Source organism: Procambarus clarkii, chromosome 24 (assembly GCF_040958095.1).
Source record: "Procambarus clarkii isolate CNS0578487 chromosome 24, FALCON_Pclarkii_2.0, whole genome shotgun sequence".
NCBI lineage: Eukaryota > Metazoa > Arthropoda > Malacostraca > Decapoda > Cambaridae > Procambarus > Procambarus clarkii.
Genome location: NC_091173.1, coordinates 20,248,166 through 20,267,738, shown reverse-complemented (window position 1 = coordinate 20,267,738; position 19,573 = coordinate 20,248,166). Strand labels below are relative to the sequence as shown.

Genomic DNA, 19,573 nt, shown 5'->3' with positions numbered 1-19,573 from the left:
TTACAGCTTAGGTAATTACCAGTTGATTAACAGTTGAGAGGCGAGATCAAAGAGTCGAAGCTCAACCCCCACAAGCACAACTAGGCGAGTACTCACTCTCACACTCGCACTCACACTCACTCAAATGAAAGAATGTGTTCAGAAAGGTACTTTTCCTATTTACTCAAATCCTTATTTTTACAGAGGGTGGATGGTCTGGTGGAACTTCTGAAGACTCTCAGTCTAGTCGATCGTCATCACGGCGAACCAGTGACGCAGCTACCCCTCCTGTAGGCACACATCCTTCAGCAAAGTTTTCAACCAGCACAAGCACAGTCACCAAGACTGGATCAACAGGAACAGTGTCAGTGACAAGTCCTTCTGGTCCCAGCAACACAGCCAGTGGCTTTCCTAATACCAGTTCATCCGCAATGTTTCCCTCCAGTACTGCTTGTGGAGGATTTTCCAGCACAGGTCATGCTGCCTCGAACATCTTTACATCTAACACGGGCATGAAATCTAACTTAAACACCACAGCCAGCACAATTATAACCACTTCCTACAGATCATTTCCTAGCATTAGTACCAGTAGTATTGTTAACCCCACAGCAAACACGAACACTTTCATCAGCAATAACTTATCTCAAGCCACTTCCAGTGCCAACAAAACTTCCGTAGCAACTCCATCATCAGCATCGACTCCACCCAAAACAACCATCTCTGTCAGTAGTGGAGGAGGCAATGCTATTGGAGGAACTAAGCAAATAAATAAAGATTCCAAAGGTGAGATGAACTAATATATGGTAATTTTATATTCATGCATGGTATTAAAGGTATTTGATGCAGCAATATTCTCAGTGTTTTGTAAATAACTATTGTCATGAGTTCCATTTTCAATTGTTATTACTGTACTTTTACAATGTTTGTCTTTCATTTATAGATATAATTGAAGGAATTTTTTTTTACTTTTATTCATTTTTCTAATCAAAATTCTCAAATTTGTCAGCAAATTATAACAATAAGACGAGCAGCAGCAGCAGCAGCTGTGGTGGTGCTGAAGGAGGAAGCAGCTGTGGAAAGTCACGGTACTTCATTATCAAGGCTTCTATGTATAAGCAGCTGGAAGCCTCTCATCATACATCTTTGTGGGCCTTCACTCACAACACCGAAAAGAAAATCATTCAAGCCTTTCAGGTATGGTTTGAGTTTTGTAAAGTTTTCCTTTATGTTAACAATGAACAAAGACGAGAATAGTAAATTATTGAATCCTTGAAAATGATAATGAAAAGAACAAATTTAACCTTAGGTGTGAATAAGGGATTAGAGGTTGCACACAACTAAGGACTTTGGCTTATAAAAGTGAGACATGGACATCATATGAAACTGATTGATTTAGAAATCTGTGGATTGAATATGAAATGTGTTCACATGCAAGTGAAAATATTCATTATTGCATTTAGTGAGATATACCATAATATTTTTTGTTTTGGTACTGTATTTAGAGCTATAATTATGTTGTCCAATGGGAAAATAAATTAGGATATTGGTGTGTTGTTCTTCATTATTAAATACATCGAATACTGTGTTGAAGAATCAGTCTGAGAAAGAGAGAGAGTATCAAGTGAAATGGAATGACTTTCTGGCTCTATAATTCCCCTCTGCCTGCACACTGGATGACACTAGATGGTCTAGCTATTCCAGACACCCTTGAAACACTACCCATCACTGACTAGGGCTCTTGCCAAATTTCCTCTGCTCCTTCCCTTGGGTAGGGAACCCATGAGAATCAGAAATTAGTTTGAAGCCAAAGCAAATTGGAGTGATGGGAAGGGACGGTCTTGGCCTCCATCACCTTCTCACTTGGAACTTGTTCCAACCGTCTACAAGTTAGGTGAGAATATGGTGGAGGCCAAGACCGTCAGTAGTTTCAAAGCGTTATATGACAAAGAGTACTGAGAAGACGGGACACCACGAGCGTAGCTCTCATCCTGTAACTACACTTAGGTAATTACACTTAGGTAATTACATAACTTTGTCCCTTTTCCAAGTTCCATGCCAGTGCTACCTACTCAAGGATGGGTCTTAACATAGGTTTTGTGCAACCTTCAGAAAGCTCCTTTGTGTTGAAGGGGATAACCTGCATTAACAACAGAATTTACAGTATACAATTGCTTACCATCATAGTTGCCTAACACTGAATCTGCTGTCTCCAATACTAATACACAGATCGAAGGTGCCTGCATAACATTTTAGGATGCATTCTCTATTGTTAGTTTTGTATAGACAGCTATGTACCGGGATTGACTATAATTTGATTATATTTTTTTCCACTTCACAGACTGGCTCTGTCATTTTGGTGTTTACTTTACATAGAGGAGGACAGTTTAATGGTTATGCTCGCTTTACGGGGGAGAAAACTGACGAAAAATGTCCTGATATTACCAATGTTGGACCCACACTTGGACCACTTTATAAGGTATGAATTATTTCTTTTTAAATTGTGTGAATATCACTGGGTCCATATCCTGTGGCTTGCATCCTATAGCCTACATATTTATACCAATAAATTAAACAAAGACACTGAATGAAGCACTGTCAGGCAGGCTTGACACAGCAAGATGTTGAGTCACAATAACGTGGCTGAAGATATGATGACCAAACCGCACACCGAAGAAACGACGATGTTTGGGTCCGTCCTGGATCATCATCAAGTTGCGTGTGACTTGTATACATACAGATGTATGTGTGACACATATAACTTGGTAATGGTCCAGGATAGACCGAAACATCATTGTTTCTTCATCTTCTGGTGTGGTTTGGTCATCATAGATACAGCAAGACTGCTTGGGTAACATGATGAAACTAATGACCTAACAGGTAGCCCTCCTAAAAAATTTTCCTTATCTCCGATGTGCATTATTTGAAGCCATACTGAGCTAGCAGACATTTTCTCTCTTCCTCACTGTCTACATCAGTGTTTTTGTTCTGTATATGCCAACTTTTCATGGTTGTTTACAGATTTTTGCATGAATTTCAATGTACTGTATATATATGCTGGGATTGCCTAAATAAGCTTTGAAAGATGCATTTGTTGTGTAATAGTTATTATAAATACAATATTTACCATTCAACATTTTTATTGGCCAATAATATCAGCAAATTTATGGATGATGCAAAGGTAGTGCGAACACTTGATACAAAAGAAGGCTATTAAACTGTAAAGAAAAATTAAGTGTAAAAATGGCAGCCACAGTCTAACATTGAGAAATGCAAATTTCTTGTCATCAAAAAACAAACAATTCTATATACAGTATCATATTAATAATTGTCATGGTAAGATCAAATTGTGAGAAAAGACTTAGAAGCTATGCTTAACAATTCATCTGTGCACAAAATAAAGGTGACAGGATTCAGGGATTTATAATAAGAGACATAAGAAACAGAAACACAAATATCATCCTTCATCCTAGGAGTGGACCATGAGAGGCTGGGCAGGATAAAATTAAGCAATGCCTCAACAGGTATCCTGTCAAAATGTCTCGACAGAGGACATTTGAAAAAAAAATGTTGTGCAAGAGCAGAATATCACCCTACTCTGACTTGCAAGATGTGCTCCATTGGGCACAGGAATGATTATACCTTAGGAACCATCAAAGCAGCCTAATCAAAGAGAATCTTTTCATGATCATTCAAAATCTGAAAATTATTTGTCATTACAGATAGAGTGGATGAAGAAATGGAACATAGGCTTCCACCAGACCAGAAGGCTGTACAATCCGTACAACGACAACATGCAAGTCCACATGAGCAGGGATGGGCAGGTAGGCATCCACAAGACATCAAAGTAATCACACAAGCTCAACACCGTCTATACCCTGTATACTACACCAGTATATCTACATACAAAACTTGTTACCTCTAATGAAAAACAAAATAATGAAGTCTTGTTAATATATAGCAGTCATAAAAAACAAATAAGTGTGACTAGTATTTGGGGCTCACAAGCAAGGTAGAATGTTCAGAGTTATCATAAACGTTCAAAACTGTGAATATCAACACTTGTGTAGTGTTGTTTTAAGAATTTATTAGTTTTAAATTGAACTATATATTCATTATGAAAATTACTACAATGCTGTGAATTAATTTTCTATTAAGTTATATTATATAACTTAGTAAAAAATGGTTATATAATAGTTATAGTTAAATAATGGAATCTGTTTAATTTTAAATAATTTTGGTTATTTCCAGGAAGTGGAGGTGAACATTGGAGAACAGTTAATTCGACTTTGGGATAAGAATAGTGGAGGAGGCAACAGTAATGGGGGTGGTAATTATAAAGGATCCAATACATACATGGTGGGTAGTGGTGGTCCCCCGATGATGCACGAACCACAGGGACCACCACCACCTCGACACCCTCTTCACCCCTCACATATTGGAGCACTTCATTCACCCTTCCATCATCCCTTTGGAAGAAACTATGGGAATGGGTATGGATATAGTGGAGGAGGTGGTGGTGGTAGTGCTGGTGGAGGCACTGGAGGCACTGGTGGTAGTGGTGGTGGTGGTGGCGGAGGTGGTGGTGGATATCGAGGTGGTTACAGAGGTGGGTATAGACGCTAGACTGGTGTGTGGGTAAGGTATTCAAAACAGCTTTAAAGAACGTTGTAAATGTACAGCCTTGTGCAAATTACTGATTATTTGTAAGAGCTTCCACAGCAAAGTGTTGAAAGAAATTTGTACAATTATAAAATGGTATAATTGTCTTTTTATACTTTACACAGCTCTTCAATATATGATGTCATAAAGAGTTGGTGTGTATTTTTTAATTAATATATGAAGCCTCACTTATGAAATAAACACATTTTCAGGTCTTGCAGTAATGTAAAGTTCTTCACATTGTCTTGTAGTAGATCAGGTCTCAATTAATTCTCCAGTGCAATATAGCTTTACATGTTCTGGCTTAGTTCCTCCTCCTTATAAGTACTTATTCTATTTATTCTTCCTTCATGCTTAAGATATTTACTGCAAATGACTCGCCAGTCATTCCTGTTAGAATCAACATTTTAAAGATATTTTGCATAATTTGGTCATACGTCAGTGTAATTCGTCTATGCTGTGTACTTCTCCCATATATCTTCATGTATTGTATTATAAGCTTCTCAACAATTTAATAACTGTTTATATTTCTTTCATGCCCGTGTCATTGTCATGAAGCTCACTGACATTTTCTCTTGCCTTATTTTCTCTGTCATAGCAGAATTTTGTGTACAAATTTGACCCATGTATCTTGGCAGCAATAACATCCTTTCCCATCTCCCCGCGCTCTCTTTCAGCATACATTCCTTGCCCAGTACTCTCTCTCTCGAGTCCTTCAATACTACTCAGTGTGATATTGTGAGTGGCTCTCATTTCTGTTAGATATATTCATAGTGCAACTTTGGCTTTAATTATAAACAGATAAGTTTGACCATATGTTACTCATTTTTTGGAGGCATCTTACAAATTGGCACAGTATTGCTTCTCGGCAATTACTCACCAGGGCATTTAGATTGTTCGTATCGCTGACTCCTGCACCTTGCAGAATTCTCTTCTTAACATTTATTACTGTATCTTCATGATGTATTATTGTAGTAAAGTAAATTGCTTTGTTGATTATTTCCAGTTGTATAACCAAGTTTCATATTAAGAAGATTTATTATGGAGGAAGCACCAAGTGCTTGTACCAAATTGGGAAAAGAAGTCCTGGTAGGTAAGATTTTGTTATGAGGAGAGTGTTCTCAAAGGCAGAGTTGAGAAACTCAGTGCAAAATACTACTCAATATTATTATTCTCATGATTTGGTGTTGCAAGTAGTTTTTCTTTTATAGGAAGTCCAGTTTGTATATATGAGATCTGGTTAGACCTTGAACAAATTATTATTACTGCATGCCCTGTTTATTTGCTTGCTAATTACAGTACTGTACTTGTGATTACCGGTAATTCAAATATTATTTAATATTATTTGTGTAATTAAAATGTTATATTTTTCTATATTTATTAAGAAATAAAATTTTATGCAATAAAATTTCAGTTAGTTAATATATATGGAAACAGAGCAGAGCCATAGTGGCTTAGCACTGTCTTATGATAATTTAACAGAGCAAGATAAAATTATGTGGAATATTATTCCCATATTTATGTGTATAATATGATAGTTCTCACATTTAAAGCAGTGTAAAATGCAGGACATTTCCCACACATTTGTTTGTCTTTATATCAGTTCGAAATTAACATTGCTTTCATGCAAAAGACAAGACTCCTTGACACGAGGCTATTGACGTTTGTCTGAATTTTTTTTATTTTGTGTAGGAGTTTTTAACATGAAACTGGACTAAAAATTTAGTCAACTTCTCCATTTGGTTCAACATGCTAACACATTATAGGAATTATTATTTTAAGGCAGCCCATGTGAAGCGTAATTATCATTGCAAGTTGTAATAGTACTCGGTATTATTGCAAATTATTTTATATAGTTTTGCCCCTCTAACTGGAAATAGCAAGATTTTAATATTGATCTCATTTGAAAACTTCTTCATCCATCCGTCCATCCAGCTTAACCACCGAACTACGCAGAGTGCCTCGTGGCGACTGTAGGTACAGTATAGAGTAGGATTCAAAACTCCTGCGGGTACATGGGGCTCACATCCTGTGTCTCAGGATTCCTGTAAACAGACGCCATCTTAAAAAAAATCATGGGTAACATTCCCAGGTGTGAGAGCCTCAGCACTGAGTGAGCAACCAAGGTTGGTGCACGCAGCATGAGCTAACAGCTCTGCTGTTCAGCTTGTGACCACAGCATCACCTAAAAATGTCAAATATATATGTAATTGCGACTATTTAGCGATGCTAGTATTACAGCATGTATTTTTATGTGGTTTCTGTTTGGTATTTTAATTTTATTTCATATGACACAGTAATTGGAACTTATTCTCATTAAACATCATATTATTTTCTGTGGCCCATTGAATGTTTTGATTAACATCAGATTGGAGGTTTGCTGTGTCCTCTATATTGTTTACTCTCTTATGAAAATCCCAGTGTCATCAGTAAAGGATGATAAAGTGCTATAGTTTGTATCCTTGTCTATATGAGGGTGAGAATAAGTACTGGGGCATGCACAGTACCTTGGGCACTTTTAACAGTGGAGGATCTAGATTTTACTTTGTTGACTACTACACTCTGGGTTATGTTAGGAAGTTAAAGAAATCTCTCTTATTTTGCCATTTTGCCTTTTGTGTGCAATAACACCATGGTCACATTTGTTGAAAGCTTTTTTAAAATCTGTGACAGCTACTATATTGTGTTTTTTATACATCAGCCTGTTGCTCGTCTTCCAAGGCATCTAAGGCCATGTCATAGTGGGCTAGCAACTGTGAGAGGAAGGAGTGCCCTGTTCTGAACCCGCGTTGCTCATGCTTATGTAGACATTGATGCCATGTGTTTTGTGATCTCACTTCTTAGCACTCTTTCAAAGATTTTTATGATGTGTGATGTTAGAACTATTGGTCTATAATTTTGTTTACATCTGCTTTACTATTTCCTTTGTGAAATGACATGATCTCTATATAAGTATGTTGTGGATAACTCCAGTATCTAGGCTCATTCTCTAAAAATGTTTATGGCCTGTGATAGTGGTTTTCTCGCAATTCTTGATGAATATAGAATTCCAGGATTTGGGCTTGGTGCAGAGTGCACCAAGGGCACTTCAAGGGCAGGGAGAGGGCATGCACTTTATGGCCACTTCAAAATCCTGTGGGATTAGGGTGACCTCTGATAAATGATTCGATGGCATCATCACATTTATGAAGAATTTGTTTGTATCACTGATCTTTAATGTGTTCAGTGGTTCACTGAAAACAGAATTGTACTGTAGCCTCAGTATTTCAGTTATTTCTTTGTCGTCATCTTTGAAAATTCCATTCCCCTTGCGTAAGGGCCCAATGCATGATAGTTTTTGTTTTAGATTTTGCATAGGATACAATTTTGAGGGGGGGGATTCCTCGCTATTTCACTTACTTTCTCTTTAGCTTAATTTGCCATCTTCGCAAACTCTTGCATTTTATGTGGTTCTTGCAACTTTAGCTCGATAATGTTTGTATACCGTATTAAGCTCCTAGTATACATAAACTGCAGTACCTTACATGGAATATGTTCATTTGTATCGATGATTGATAATACTGTACAAGACTGCCGAGAAGGTTTAGACCTAGCGAGGACTGCATTACATTGCTATATGAACTAGTCTCCTGAGCTTGTCTGAGAAATGACTATATTGGCTTCTTCATATGAACTATGCTTTGCTTTATCTAGGGTTGAATTTTTTTCCATTTTAGTTGAGATAGTATTAAACTTGCTTTAGTATGCTTAAATAGACAAGTAGCACAAATGTCATATTTTAATTGTTTGTCATATTTGGCATTTTCACATAATATTGGCTCCTGTCCAAAATGATAGTTTTGTCTTTATTCAATAACCTTACTTTGGATCATATAGTTTGCTGTGTATTACTAACCAGAGTAGAATGTGTGACACTGTAGGATGTGGAGTACTTTCATTTTTTACTTTATGGTCATATAATCATTACCCTGTTTCCCACTCTCATGGAGTGAGGGAGGTATTAGCTTTTAGAGAGAACATATAGATGATTGATTCCCAGCCCAGTCTGCTTCCTTTTAATTGCAGGGTATATGGGGTAGGTTGCATCATGTTGGTGAGTGGTGGAGGTGACGTGTTCCTGTGCCAGTTTACACACACTGTCCCAGCACCAAAAACCCATTTCCTATTTGGGTTTCTACCCTGTCATTCATAATGCTATGTGTAAAAATTGAAGGGAAAGATGGCTAGCTACAACCAGTAATATATGATATGCCATAAACTGTGATCAGTTCCCTTGCCCCTTCTAGAACTGTAATAGGAAGAGAGGAAATGTCCTTTGGCTCAGCACGTGCCTGCTACACAAGGTTGATTCCTGGACATATAATGAATTGGAAACTTTCCTTTACTGTTCATATTGCATACTTCCACCTAGTTATACATCTAGTATAATGTCTTGTCTGATTTTTAGGATCAGAAAATGTGATTTCCAGCTGTCCATCTACACCACATGCCTCTTGATAAAATCTTCAATAATGTGACTCCTTCAAATCTTGTTCTACTCCTGTATAGGCATCCTGAGAATTGTCTTGGAAATTTTGAATTATCTGTGTTTTGCATAGTACTATATAGTCATACTGGCTTAATCCTCTATTTTGATAATTACAGCACTTTGATATTTGTACAAACACACCTGTGCACAGTTCTTGCTAGTTGGAAATGCATGAAGAAACACTGCTTCATTTGTTATAGAACTTCTACATTACCCAAGCTCCATATACAACTTAGTTCAATTCAACCGAATAGATGTGAATCTCTACCTATCATCATTCATGGTAGTAAAGTACTAGGTAGAGTGATGTTATAATCGATGACTCCCACACTTCAGACAAGAGGTATTACTAGTTATTAAGTACAGTATTGTTATCCATCTAAATTATTATAACAATAATGAATATACCCAGAATCTTAACTGCACCATTTGTTAATATCGACTATATTCAGATTATTTGCTTGACATTTTGGATGTTTCATTCATTAGACATACCTATAACATATCACCAAAGGACTAGTCAGCCCTTCTGACAGACAACTCCCAAGCTTTCAAGGTTTGTGGTACATATTGCTCTATTTTCTTTATGGGTTTGCCAGTCCTTGGTGATGTCGAACTGAGGTGGTAAAGGTATTGTAATCTTACAGTTTACAATGACAACAGCAGAGTACAATTCTATCTGTGTGATGATTATTACTTCATTCATCATAACCAAAGTTTTTTTCCTCCAGTGCCCAGGTCTAGTCTTTTATATGAATTTGATATACTGATCTAGTATTACAGAGCAATATCAGTATGAACAGGGAGAACTAATGCTGTACATATGACATTTCCATTTATTTTCTACCTTAATGGTAGTACATTTAAAGCTGTGGGAGAGGCTCTTCAGCAGGGTTGAAGTTATGTGAGGAAATGTCTTTGTACTTATGATAATTTAATTCATGGCATATACTGAGGCAGCTTGAATATTAAACCACAGTAATATTAAGACAATTGAGCTTATTCCTTCAGTATGTTGAGTTATTTGTTCACCAATGCTGTTTCTTTAACTTATAGTTTAATACCAGTTTATTTATCTGTAGTAAATACTATATAAAAAATATGAACATTTGTATTATAAGTATTTAAGTAATCTACTAGTTGTACATTTTTCTGTATAAGCTATAGAAATGCAGTTTTGGAAGTAAATTTATGTATTGTTCAACTTGAACATGTAGTAAAGCATACCCTTATGATGATGTAAATCATGGTAGAGGCATGTTTGTCATCTACATACTGTGTGATACTGTTTTGTTTGTCCATAGGCTATGCAATTTATTAGGCCTGTTGGCAATTGAGTTAGATTAACAAGTAAGTTGCAAGTGGTGCAATTAAGCACACCTGTGCTAGAAAAATTTGTGTATTATCATAATTTATTATATTTTGCTTTTTAATTCAATACTAAATATTTTGAAAATTTCATATTCCCATATGTTCATAATTTGAGTTCTTTAAAATTTAAAATTGTTAAGTATTAGATACGTTGGCAGGAGCAGGCCGAGACTGCGATGTTATTACACGTACAGTATTGTGGTTCATTGAAAGGTAAATAAATGGTAGTATAAAAACTATTTTTGTGAACATTGATCTGTGAACGTATTATAAAAGCATAGCAAACAAATTATAAGCACAGCAAAAATAAATTAATTAAATGTACTGAAAGCATATGAGCTGCCATGTTCAGATTCTGAGTTATATACAGTAGTACAGTTGTCATTCTATACTATGCAGGAATGTATTAGGGTGAGAGTATACCTGTATAATGTTAATATCTTTATATAGAGAAAATAAGTGTATTCTGTAACCAAGAATTATTTTACTCTATGTAAAATATTAAAATACTCTTATGATGTGTTGTGATAAAGATTATAATGTAAAAAAAAAAATCAATGCTAGTGTTTTCCCAGTGGAACAGTTTTGTGGATGTGTTGGTCAAAACTCCATCCAATTATAGTTACTTGTATTGTATCATTTATAGGGGTTACTTAATTCCTTGGAGGGAAGATTTTTCCTAATTTGGCCTTGCATTGGGATAAACATAAAAGTGTTATATTTTTATATTGTAATTTATGTTTTTAATGATTTAAATGTCAAAATACCCATTCAATGTTTGCATTAATAAAACTTGTTTATTTTTACCCAAAATCACTAAAATCTACAAAAAAAAAAAGAGTAAGGATTGAGTTCAAATTAATACAAATATAACAAGATAATTGTACTGGACAGTTGGAAAGAGCTGGTATGTTTCAGATACCATTTTAAAATATTTGTATATACAATAGTTGAGTATTTCAAGCAGATCTGTTTATGCTCTGATATAGCTAAATATCTTTGATAACGCTCTTATGTTAGTAAACCTGGGAAGACTTTATATTTAAACGGGGATTTGTAATTGTCAAGATGCCAAATTTGAAGGATAATCCAGATACTTTAGTGATATATTTCAGACAGGAAAGAATGTTTTATGTGGTTAAAGCGGGTTATTTTCCACAATGAGCAATCGCTATTCTGTATATGCAGAACATGTTTACTCTATTAAAAACGCATCTCATTTTAATAGTAAAAAAAAATAAAATCAGAGAAGTTGGCTTTTTTCTCTTCTTATTCTCTTTATATTCCCTTGTGCATAGAAGTTTATTATGATGAATAAGGATAATAAGGTGTTTCTCTTCCTTTTGATAACATGCATTATTCATCCTCATAAATGTTAATTAGGTTTACAACAAAGTACTGTATACCAGTTTACCCTTCACAGGGTAAAGTTTCAATGGCTAAACATTCTTGATGCTCACATTGGTATTTCAATAAAGTCACTAAGTACATAAATATCAAAGTAATATTTGTTAAAATATTGCATTAATATAATGTAGTAAAAATAATTTAGTCAGACGACTGTCCAGTACATTACTCTAGTACAAATTTGTACTCTTGGATATACAAAAAAAAATGTGTTGTATAAAAGTTGCCTTTTTTTAATCTCTTATGAAATGAATGCCTGATTTCCATTCTTTACCATGATTTATATATTTCAAGGGAAGTAAAACATTTTCAATCATTTCCATTTACAATATGTTCAGTTCTATGTCATTGCCATTTAATTATAGAAAGCCATATATAATGCAAAATAGCACAAAGAACTATTTACAATGGCATTCATGATTTAAAAATATTTTTAAAAAATTATATTGTTAAAAAATGTAGCATTTTTTTTTATATATATAAAATGGCTAGATTCAATAAAAAGTATTACTTATAAAGCATACTTTTTCTTTCATGCAAAACAATTATTTTGTGTATATACATGACATTTATTTACAGTACTGTACATTTCTTGTGCATTTAATTCAGAAATATAAAACAGACACCCTACAATAATTCTATGAAACTGTATCACAATTTTGTATAATGTATTTAATTTTAACAATCACGAACAAATTTGGGATAGTTAAAAATACATGGATCACATCTAAATATATCATTTATACAAAAAAAAAATCACTGACACATGGAGAGTCTTCTAGGAGATCTATGAGCTCTTTCTGGTCTCTCTCTGCTTCCTGACCTCTCACGGGTTATTTCTAACGTTTTCTTTACTGGCTTACCACTGTCTTCACTTTCATCCTTACTCTTTTTGTTACTTGTATCTTCTCCTTCTTCATTTTTCCGTTTTTGTTGTTTAGTGCTCACATCCTGCATTTCACTTTTATTTTGCTTTGCTGTGGGTTCTGGTTGTTCATTAGGAGACTGTGATGCTTTATTTTTTTCTTCTTTAGGATCTTCCTTCTGCTTTTTTTCTTGCAGAGCTTTTGCAGTTTCATCTTCCCGGACTGATCTTCTTCTATATTTCATCCTCTCATCGTTACTTTCATCTTTTTTAAGACTTTCAACAACTGAGGAATCGCTGGAGCCATCTCCTTCATTGGATTTTCTACGAAGTTTTGACATGTACTCTTCTGTGTCAGGACGACTCCTTTTAGATAATTTTTGGTCATCCTCTTTCTTTTCATTAGCCTTGCTAGCTAGTGTCTCTTTATCTTTCCTTCCACTAGCTGGTCTTGATAGCTTGATATCTCTCTTCTGTGCTTCTTCTACCACAATATCCTCTTTATCATCTTTCAATTCTTTGCCTCTCCTTGAGACTTTCCGTATGTCTACTGAGCTTTCATTAGACTTTTGTAGTTCCTCCTTTACCACCTCATTTTGTTTTTCATCAATTATTTTATCACTCTTAAGTCTTTTTGTAGATCTAGTAACTATATCCTTTTCCTGTTTAACACGAGGTGAGGATTCCTGAAGTCTTTTGCTAGCTGCACTCTGTTTTTTATCTTTCTCATCCATCTTTTTGGGGCTCTGCTGTTTAGTGTCTTTTTCACTGCAATCTTCAACTGTAATTTTATTCATTTCCTCTTCCCTAGATTTTTGGTCTTTTCGTTTATCTTTTGGCGATTCAGTTTCTGTTCGGTCATTCTTTTCTTTTTTCTCGTCAGCTCTTAGCTCTTGTTCATCTTTTGACCTTCTCACACTTTGTCTTCTTTCAGGCCGCTTCACTAAAGCATCTTGACCTGCCTTACCTTCATATGTATCTGCACGATGTACTTCAACAGCTGTAATGATGACATTTTTATGGTTAATCTGTAGTTCAGAAGCCTTAGTTAACTGAGATCCAGATGGACTTTTCTTATCAACTGGTCTTCTTAAGCTTTCTTGTTCTGATGGTGCATCACCCTTCTTACAAGTTTGTTCTGTACAAGTCTTGCTGGGTTGTTCTGCTGATAAAGTATTCTTTATGATTACCTCGGTAAACAATGTAGGACTCCCATCTTGCTCAGTTTTGTTGTTTTTGTCAAAGGACACAGAGTTCTTTTTGGCCAACTTTTCAGGTGGTGGTGTGCTTTTCGTAACTAAAGTAGATGATTCCGTAATCTTTTTAGAACCCTGCACAGGTGATGAGTTCCTTCTGGAATCCTGTTCTAGTAATGGATTCTTTATTGATTCTTGCTCAGGTGTTAAATTCTTTTTCTCCCTCTGTTCAGGGGATAAATTATTTTTAGATCCCTGTTCAGGTGATGAACATACTTTAGAGCCCTCTTCAGGTTGTGAATTCTTTTTTGAACCTTGTACAGGTAATGAATGCTCTTTAGAATTCTCTTCTGGTAGCAAGTTCTCTTTGGAACCCTGATCAGATGATAAATTCCTTATGGAACCCTGTTCAGGTGACGACTTCTTGTTGGAACCCTGTTCAGGTGATGACTTCTTGTTGGAACCCTGTTCAGGTGATGACTTCTTGTTGGAACCCTGTTCAGGTGACGACTTCTTGTTGGAACCCTGTTCAGGTGACGACTTCTTGTTGGAACCCTGTTCAGGTGACGACTTCTTGTTGGAACCCTGTTCAGGTGACGACTTCTTGTTGGAACCCTGTTCAAGTGACGACTTCTTGTTGGAACCCTGTTCAGGTGACGACTTCTTGTTGGAACTCTGTTCAGGTGACGTCTTCTTGTTGGAACCCTGTTCAGGTGATGTCTTCTTGTTGGAACCCTGTTCAGGTGACGACTTCTTGTTGGAACCCTGTTCAGGTGACGTCTTCTTGTTGGAACCCTGTTCAGGTGACGTCTTCTTGTTGGAACCCTGTTCAGGTGACGCCTTCTTGTTGGAACCCTGTTCAGGTGACGTCTTCTTGTTGGAACCCTGTTCAGGTGACGTCTTTTTGTTGGAACCCTGTTCAGGTGACGTCTTCTTGTTGGAACCCTGTTCAGGTGACGTCTTTTTGTTGGAACCCTGTTCAGGTAATGACTTTCTGTTGGAACCCTGTTCAGATGACGACTTCTTGTTGCAACTCTGTTCTGGTGATGAGTTCTTGTTGGATCCCTGTTCAGGTGACATCTTGTTGGAACCTTGTTCTAGTGATAACCTCTTGTTGGAACCCTGTTCTGGTGATGAATTCTTGTTGGAACCCTGTTCTGGTGATGAATTCTTGTTGGAACCCTGTTCTGGTGATGAATTCTTGTTGGAATCCTGTTCAGGTGACAACTTCTTGTTGGAACCCTGTTCAGGTGACAAATTTTTGTTGGAATCCTGTTCAGGTGACACATTCTTGTTGGAACTCTGTTCTGGTAACGACTTCTTGTTGGAACTCTGTTCAGGTGACAAATTCTTGTTGGAATCCTGTTCAGGTGACGTCTTCTTGTTGGAATCCTGTTCAGGTGACGTCTTCTTGTTGGAACTCTGTTCTGGTGACGACTTCTTGTTGGAACCCTGTTCAGGTGACGAATTCTTGTTGGTATCCTGTTCAGGTGACACATTCTTGTTGGAACTCTGTTCAGGCGGAAAATTCTTTTTAGAGCCCTGTTCAGATAAATTCCTTTTGGAATCCTGTTCAGGTGACAAATTCTTTTTGGAACCCTGTTCTGGGGGTAAATTCTTTTTGGAACACTGTTCAGGGGCCAAATTCTTCTTCAAACCCTGTTCAGGCAACATGTTCTTTTTGGAACTCTGTTCAAGTGGTAAATTCTTTTTAGAACCCTGTTCCAATAGTGAACTCTTTTTGGAATCCTGTTCAGGTGCCAAATTCTTTTTGGAACTCTGGTCAGGTGTCAAATTCTTTTTGGAACCTTGTTCAGGCAAATTCTTTTTAGAACTCTGTTCAGGTGAGAAATTCTTTAGGTAACCTTGATCAGTTTTACCAATCTGTTCTGGAAGTGATACATTCTTGGTAATTGGTTCAGATGAATTATTTTCATTACGTTGTGCAGGTGAAGAATTTGTTTTGCAAACTTGTTCAGCCAGTGAATTCTTTTTGGAGCACAGTTCATCTGATGAATTAGCTTTGGTTAGCTGTTCAGATAATATATTCTGTTCAGAACTTTCATCCAGTGATGAAAAATTCTTTTTACAGGTTTGGTCAGGCAGTAATGTATTCTTTTTAGGTTTCTGCTCAGGAGTTGTATTCTTTTTGTTTAATTGTTCTGGAAGTGACTTCATATTCTTCTTTTTGGAGACTTGGTGAGTTGGAGAAGTATTCTTTTTGGAGACTTGGTGAGTTGGAGAGGTATTTTTTTTGGAGACTTGTTGAGTTGGGGAGGTATTCTTTTTGGAGACTTGTTGAGTTGGGGAGGTATTCTTTTTGGAGACTTGTTGAGTTGGAGAGGTATTCTTTTTGGAGACTTGTTGAGTTGGAGAGGTATTCTTTTTGGAGACTTGTTGAGTTGGAGAGGTATTCTTTTTGGAGACTTGTCGAGTTGGTGAGGTATTCTTTTTGGAAACTTGTCGAGTTGGTGAGGTGTTCTTTTTGGAGACTTGTCGAGTCGGTGAGGTGTTCTTTTTGGAAATATGCTCAAGGGATTTCCTCTCATTTACCTGCTCAGATAAACTACATTTAAGATCCTGTTCTGAGGATATAACAGGCTTTTTGTTAACATTATCTGAAGCAGCAGTATTCTTCTTACTGATTTCTAAAGGTGCATTAGTTTTATTGATGTGCTCAGGTAGACCTGTATTCTTTTTCCTGATTTGTAAAACAGAGCTTCCAATTTCATCGGACTCCTGCAGGCGGCTCTGCCTTCTTGTCGAGACTCGCACATTTTCACTCAAAGCAGAATCTGTTTCACCTTTCTGTTCCATACTTTTACTTTGAGGACTTTCTAATGTGTGCTTATCATTTACATTTTTCTGTTTGGAACTATCTACCTCATTAGTTTCCTTTTGATTTGAATCTTCCATTTTATCCAGGTTCTTTTTACTTAATGAGCTTGCAGCATTCTTTGTTTTGCCTGAAGGTATCACATTAAATTTTGAATTTGATTCCTGGTTGGAGTTCTTATTTGGGACTGAATATCCTTTCTTGATTTCTTCTAAATATTCATCATTCTTTTTGCTATCGTTTTCATCAGAAACCAGTTTAAGAGGACATATTGATTCTTTCTTTGTGTTTTGGTTACCTGGTGAGAGTTTTGTAATCTCTTGTGTTGTTAGGGCAACTTCTGGAGAGGATGATCTTGAGTGAGATGACGTATCTGATTCTGAAGAAGGGTCTCCTGCAGGATCAGGTGGTGGTGGAGGTGCCCTTGTTAAGATATTCTCTGGTCCAAGTGTATAATCGTGAGATTTTCCCCATACACGAAGTGCTGGAAGTGGAATGCGGGAACAGGGGTGTAGTGCTAAACGAGTCAGAAGAGGCAGACAGGTGAGGGATGGTAGGCATGTGGGAGCCAGACGGTGGCAACCCCTCAAATCCAGTGATGATATAGAATGACTAACAACACTGGAAGGATGAGCTAGTAAAGCTGCACTTAGCTCTGTTACACGTAAGCAACTGCTCAAATCTAGAGTACTAAGAAATGGAAGAGAGCGCACAATGGCTCGAACTCCTTCATCCCCAACTTGTGTTCCTGCTAAATACAGATCCGTTAGTTGGCGGAGTCGTGTAGTTGTGTCACGGTGACCTGGACGGTGTGTTCTTGGGGCAGAAAGCAAAGTTGTCAATGTAGTGTCAGTTAGTCCTTCACAGTAAGACAAATTAAGTTTTGATAAAGCTGGGCAGTAAGGAGAGGTAAGACATGATATCACTTCCCATCCTTGACCCTCCAGATGCAACTCCTTAAGCTGAGGAAGCCGAGCTAAAAGCCATGCTAGCTGCTCAGCAGTCACTCGTGCCCAACTTAAATCTAGACAGCAAGGTTGGCGCCTAACTATACCCTCTAACTGATAGAAACCAACTCTTTTGTGTGATAGATTGATAGTTTTCCATAAAGATGGGTTAATTGCCCACTGTGCCCAAGTTCTACAAACTTGCATCACTGCCTTCAAATCTCTTACAGATAAGCGCTGGAACACCGGAAGCATTACTGCCCGATTCATTGCTGGTGGTATAAGTTCACGTGCAGCTGGACGACTCTCCCCATCACTACCACTTTCTTCATCTTCTTCCTCTTCTTCTTCTTCCTCATCAGGTGGTGGTGGATTTGGCCTCACTATCCACACAGGACGTACCAATGGACGAGATACTCGAGCCTGTAGCTCTTCCCATGTTGGCATATGTGGAGGAGCAGCATCAAGGCCTCCTACTGTGATATCTATCTGCAACACAAAGAAATAAAAGTTCTATGTGATAATCTCTTATACAAGATCTGTACAAATTGTATGTTAAGTCAACCGGCTACCATTAAATAACATAAATATTATATCCTGCCTAACATTGTGCTTCCATTTTTCCATTTGTGTAATTAATGTACTAAGCAAAGGAGGCTTGCCTGTGTTTAGCCATCCCTTTGGTGAAGGCTCTGATTGGGTTTCTGGAAATGACAGGAAACATTGGAGTTAAAAATTAAGAATCTAATGTTTTCCTTATATTTTACTTTATAGTTTAATTCTTCACCATTTTTAGATATACCATGCAGGTATGTGTAGTTATTTTTTACAATAACAGATTATATGCACAACAATATTTAGCAAATGTTAAAGTTAACTTTGAAATGTAAAAAGGCTGGAATTAAGAAGTCTTGAAAATATTTCAAAATAAGGGTCTTTGTTGGATACTGGTGCTTGATGCTATATACTAATGCTGTACTTGTCAAATTAAGGACAATCCAATCTTATAGTACCACCTGATGCTCATATTTTTTTTTATACTATTTTGTTTTTGTTATAGATTTACCTTAAAAACTTGGAACAATGGAATTAAGTAATTTAAATTTACATTGCCCAAGTATTCCCATGTACAGCAGCTTCTTTTCATACTAACCCTGAAACCTCCATTCTATTAATATCGCAGCATCCTCTTGTGCACCTTTATCCTATTACTGTATCCACAAGTCAGGCTTGGTCTTGGGGGAAAGCTTGGGGAGAACAACTCCCAAAACCCACTCCAGGTATACCTTCATCCCATCCCAGAATCCTCCTGTGCACATTCCCATCCCAGTCTCCTCTCATGCAGCTTTATCCCATCCCAGATTCTTCTTGCACCCCTTTATATTGGTACATACTGTATTAACACTTTTGCAGCCCGATGCCACATATTCCATCATAAAATCAAAATAGAGTAGGCCTGATGATGCAAATGGCATCAACAATTTTTAAAATTCGTAAAAATTCCATTTACATTTACTGTCCGAATACTATGGGACTTGTTTTAAAATATGCTCTAATATCTTCCCATGCTCTGTATATCCCACGTGGCATCCCCACCCCGCAGTGTGGGTGGCCACCCACGCTGGAGGCCCATTGTTTTCTTGACCCCGCTCACGACTGCCACAGCCTTTTGTGTTATATGAGTACTGTACTACACAACAGATACCAAGAAACTCACATTCCTCCAGTTCCACAAAGTAATCATGATGTCACTAGTGAAGTTTGAGTATAAGGACTGGCCTCTCA

The 19,573-nt window shown here is 36.9% G+C and overlaps 2 protein-coding genes across 5 annotated transcripts in view; one reads left to right on the top strand and one right to left on the bottom strand.

Annotated features, from left to right (window-relative positions):
* Positions 1-12,462, top strand: part of LOC123761649 (3'-5' RNA helicase YTHDC2) — a 55,467-nt gene extending 43,005 nt beyond the window's left edge. For both annotated transcript variants that reach the window (XM_045747715.2, XM_045747716.2), the window contains exons 25-29: positions 184-762; positions 986-1,173; positions 2,318-2,455; positions 3,699-3,800; positions 4,228-12,462. In XM_045747715.2, the coding sequence (XP_045603671.1) occupies positions 184-762; positions 986-1,173; positions 2,318-2,455; positions 3,699-3,800; positions 4,228-4,602 (1,382 nt within the window). In that variant the 3' untranslated portion in view covers positions 4,603-12,462. The remainder of the gene's footprint in view (positions 1-183; positions 763-985; positions 1,174-2,317; positions 2,456-3,698; positions 3,801-4,227) is intronic.
* LOC123761647 (uncharacterized) overlaps positions 12,251-19,573 on the bottom strand; it is a 62,941-nt gene continuing 55,618 nt past the window's right edge. For all 3 annotated transcript variants that reach the window (XM_045747713.2, XM_069330699.1, XM_069330700.1), the window contains exon 16: positions 12,251-18,277. In XM_045747713.2, the coding sequence (XP_045603669.1) occupies positions 12,701-18,277 (5,577 nt within the window). In that variant the 3' untranslated portion in view covers positions 12,251-12,700. The remainder of the gene's footprint in view (positions 18,278-19,573) is intronic.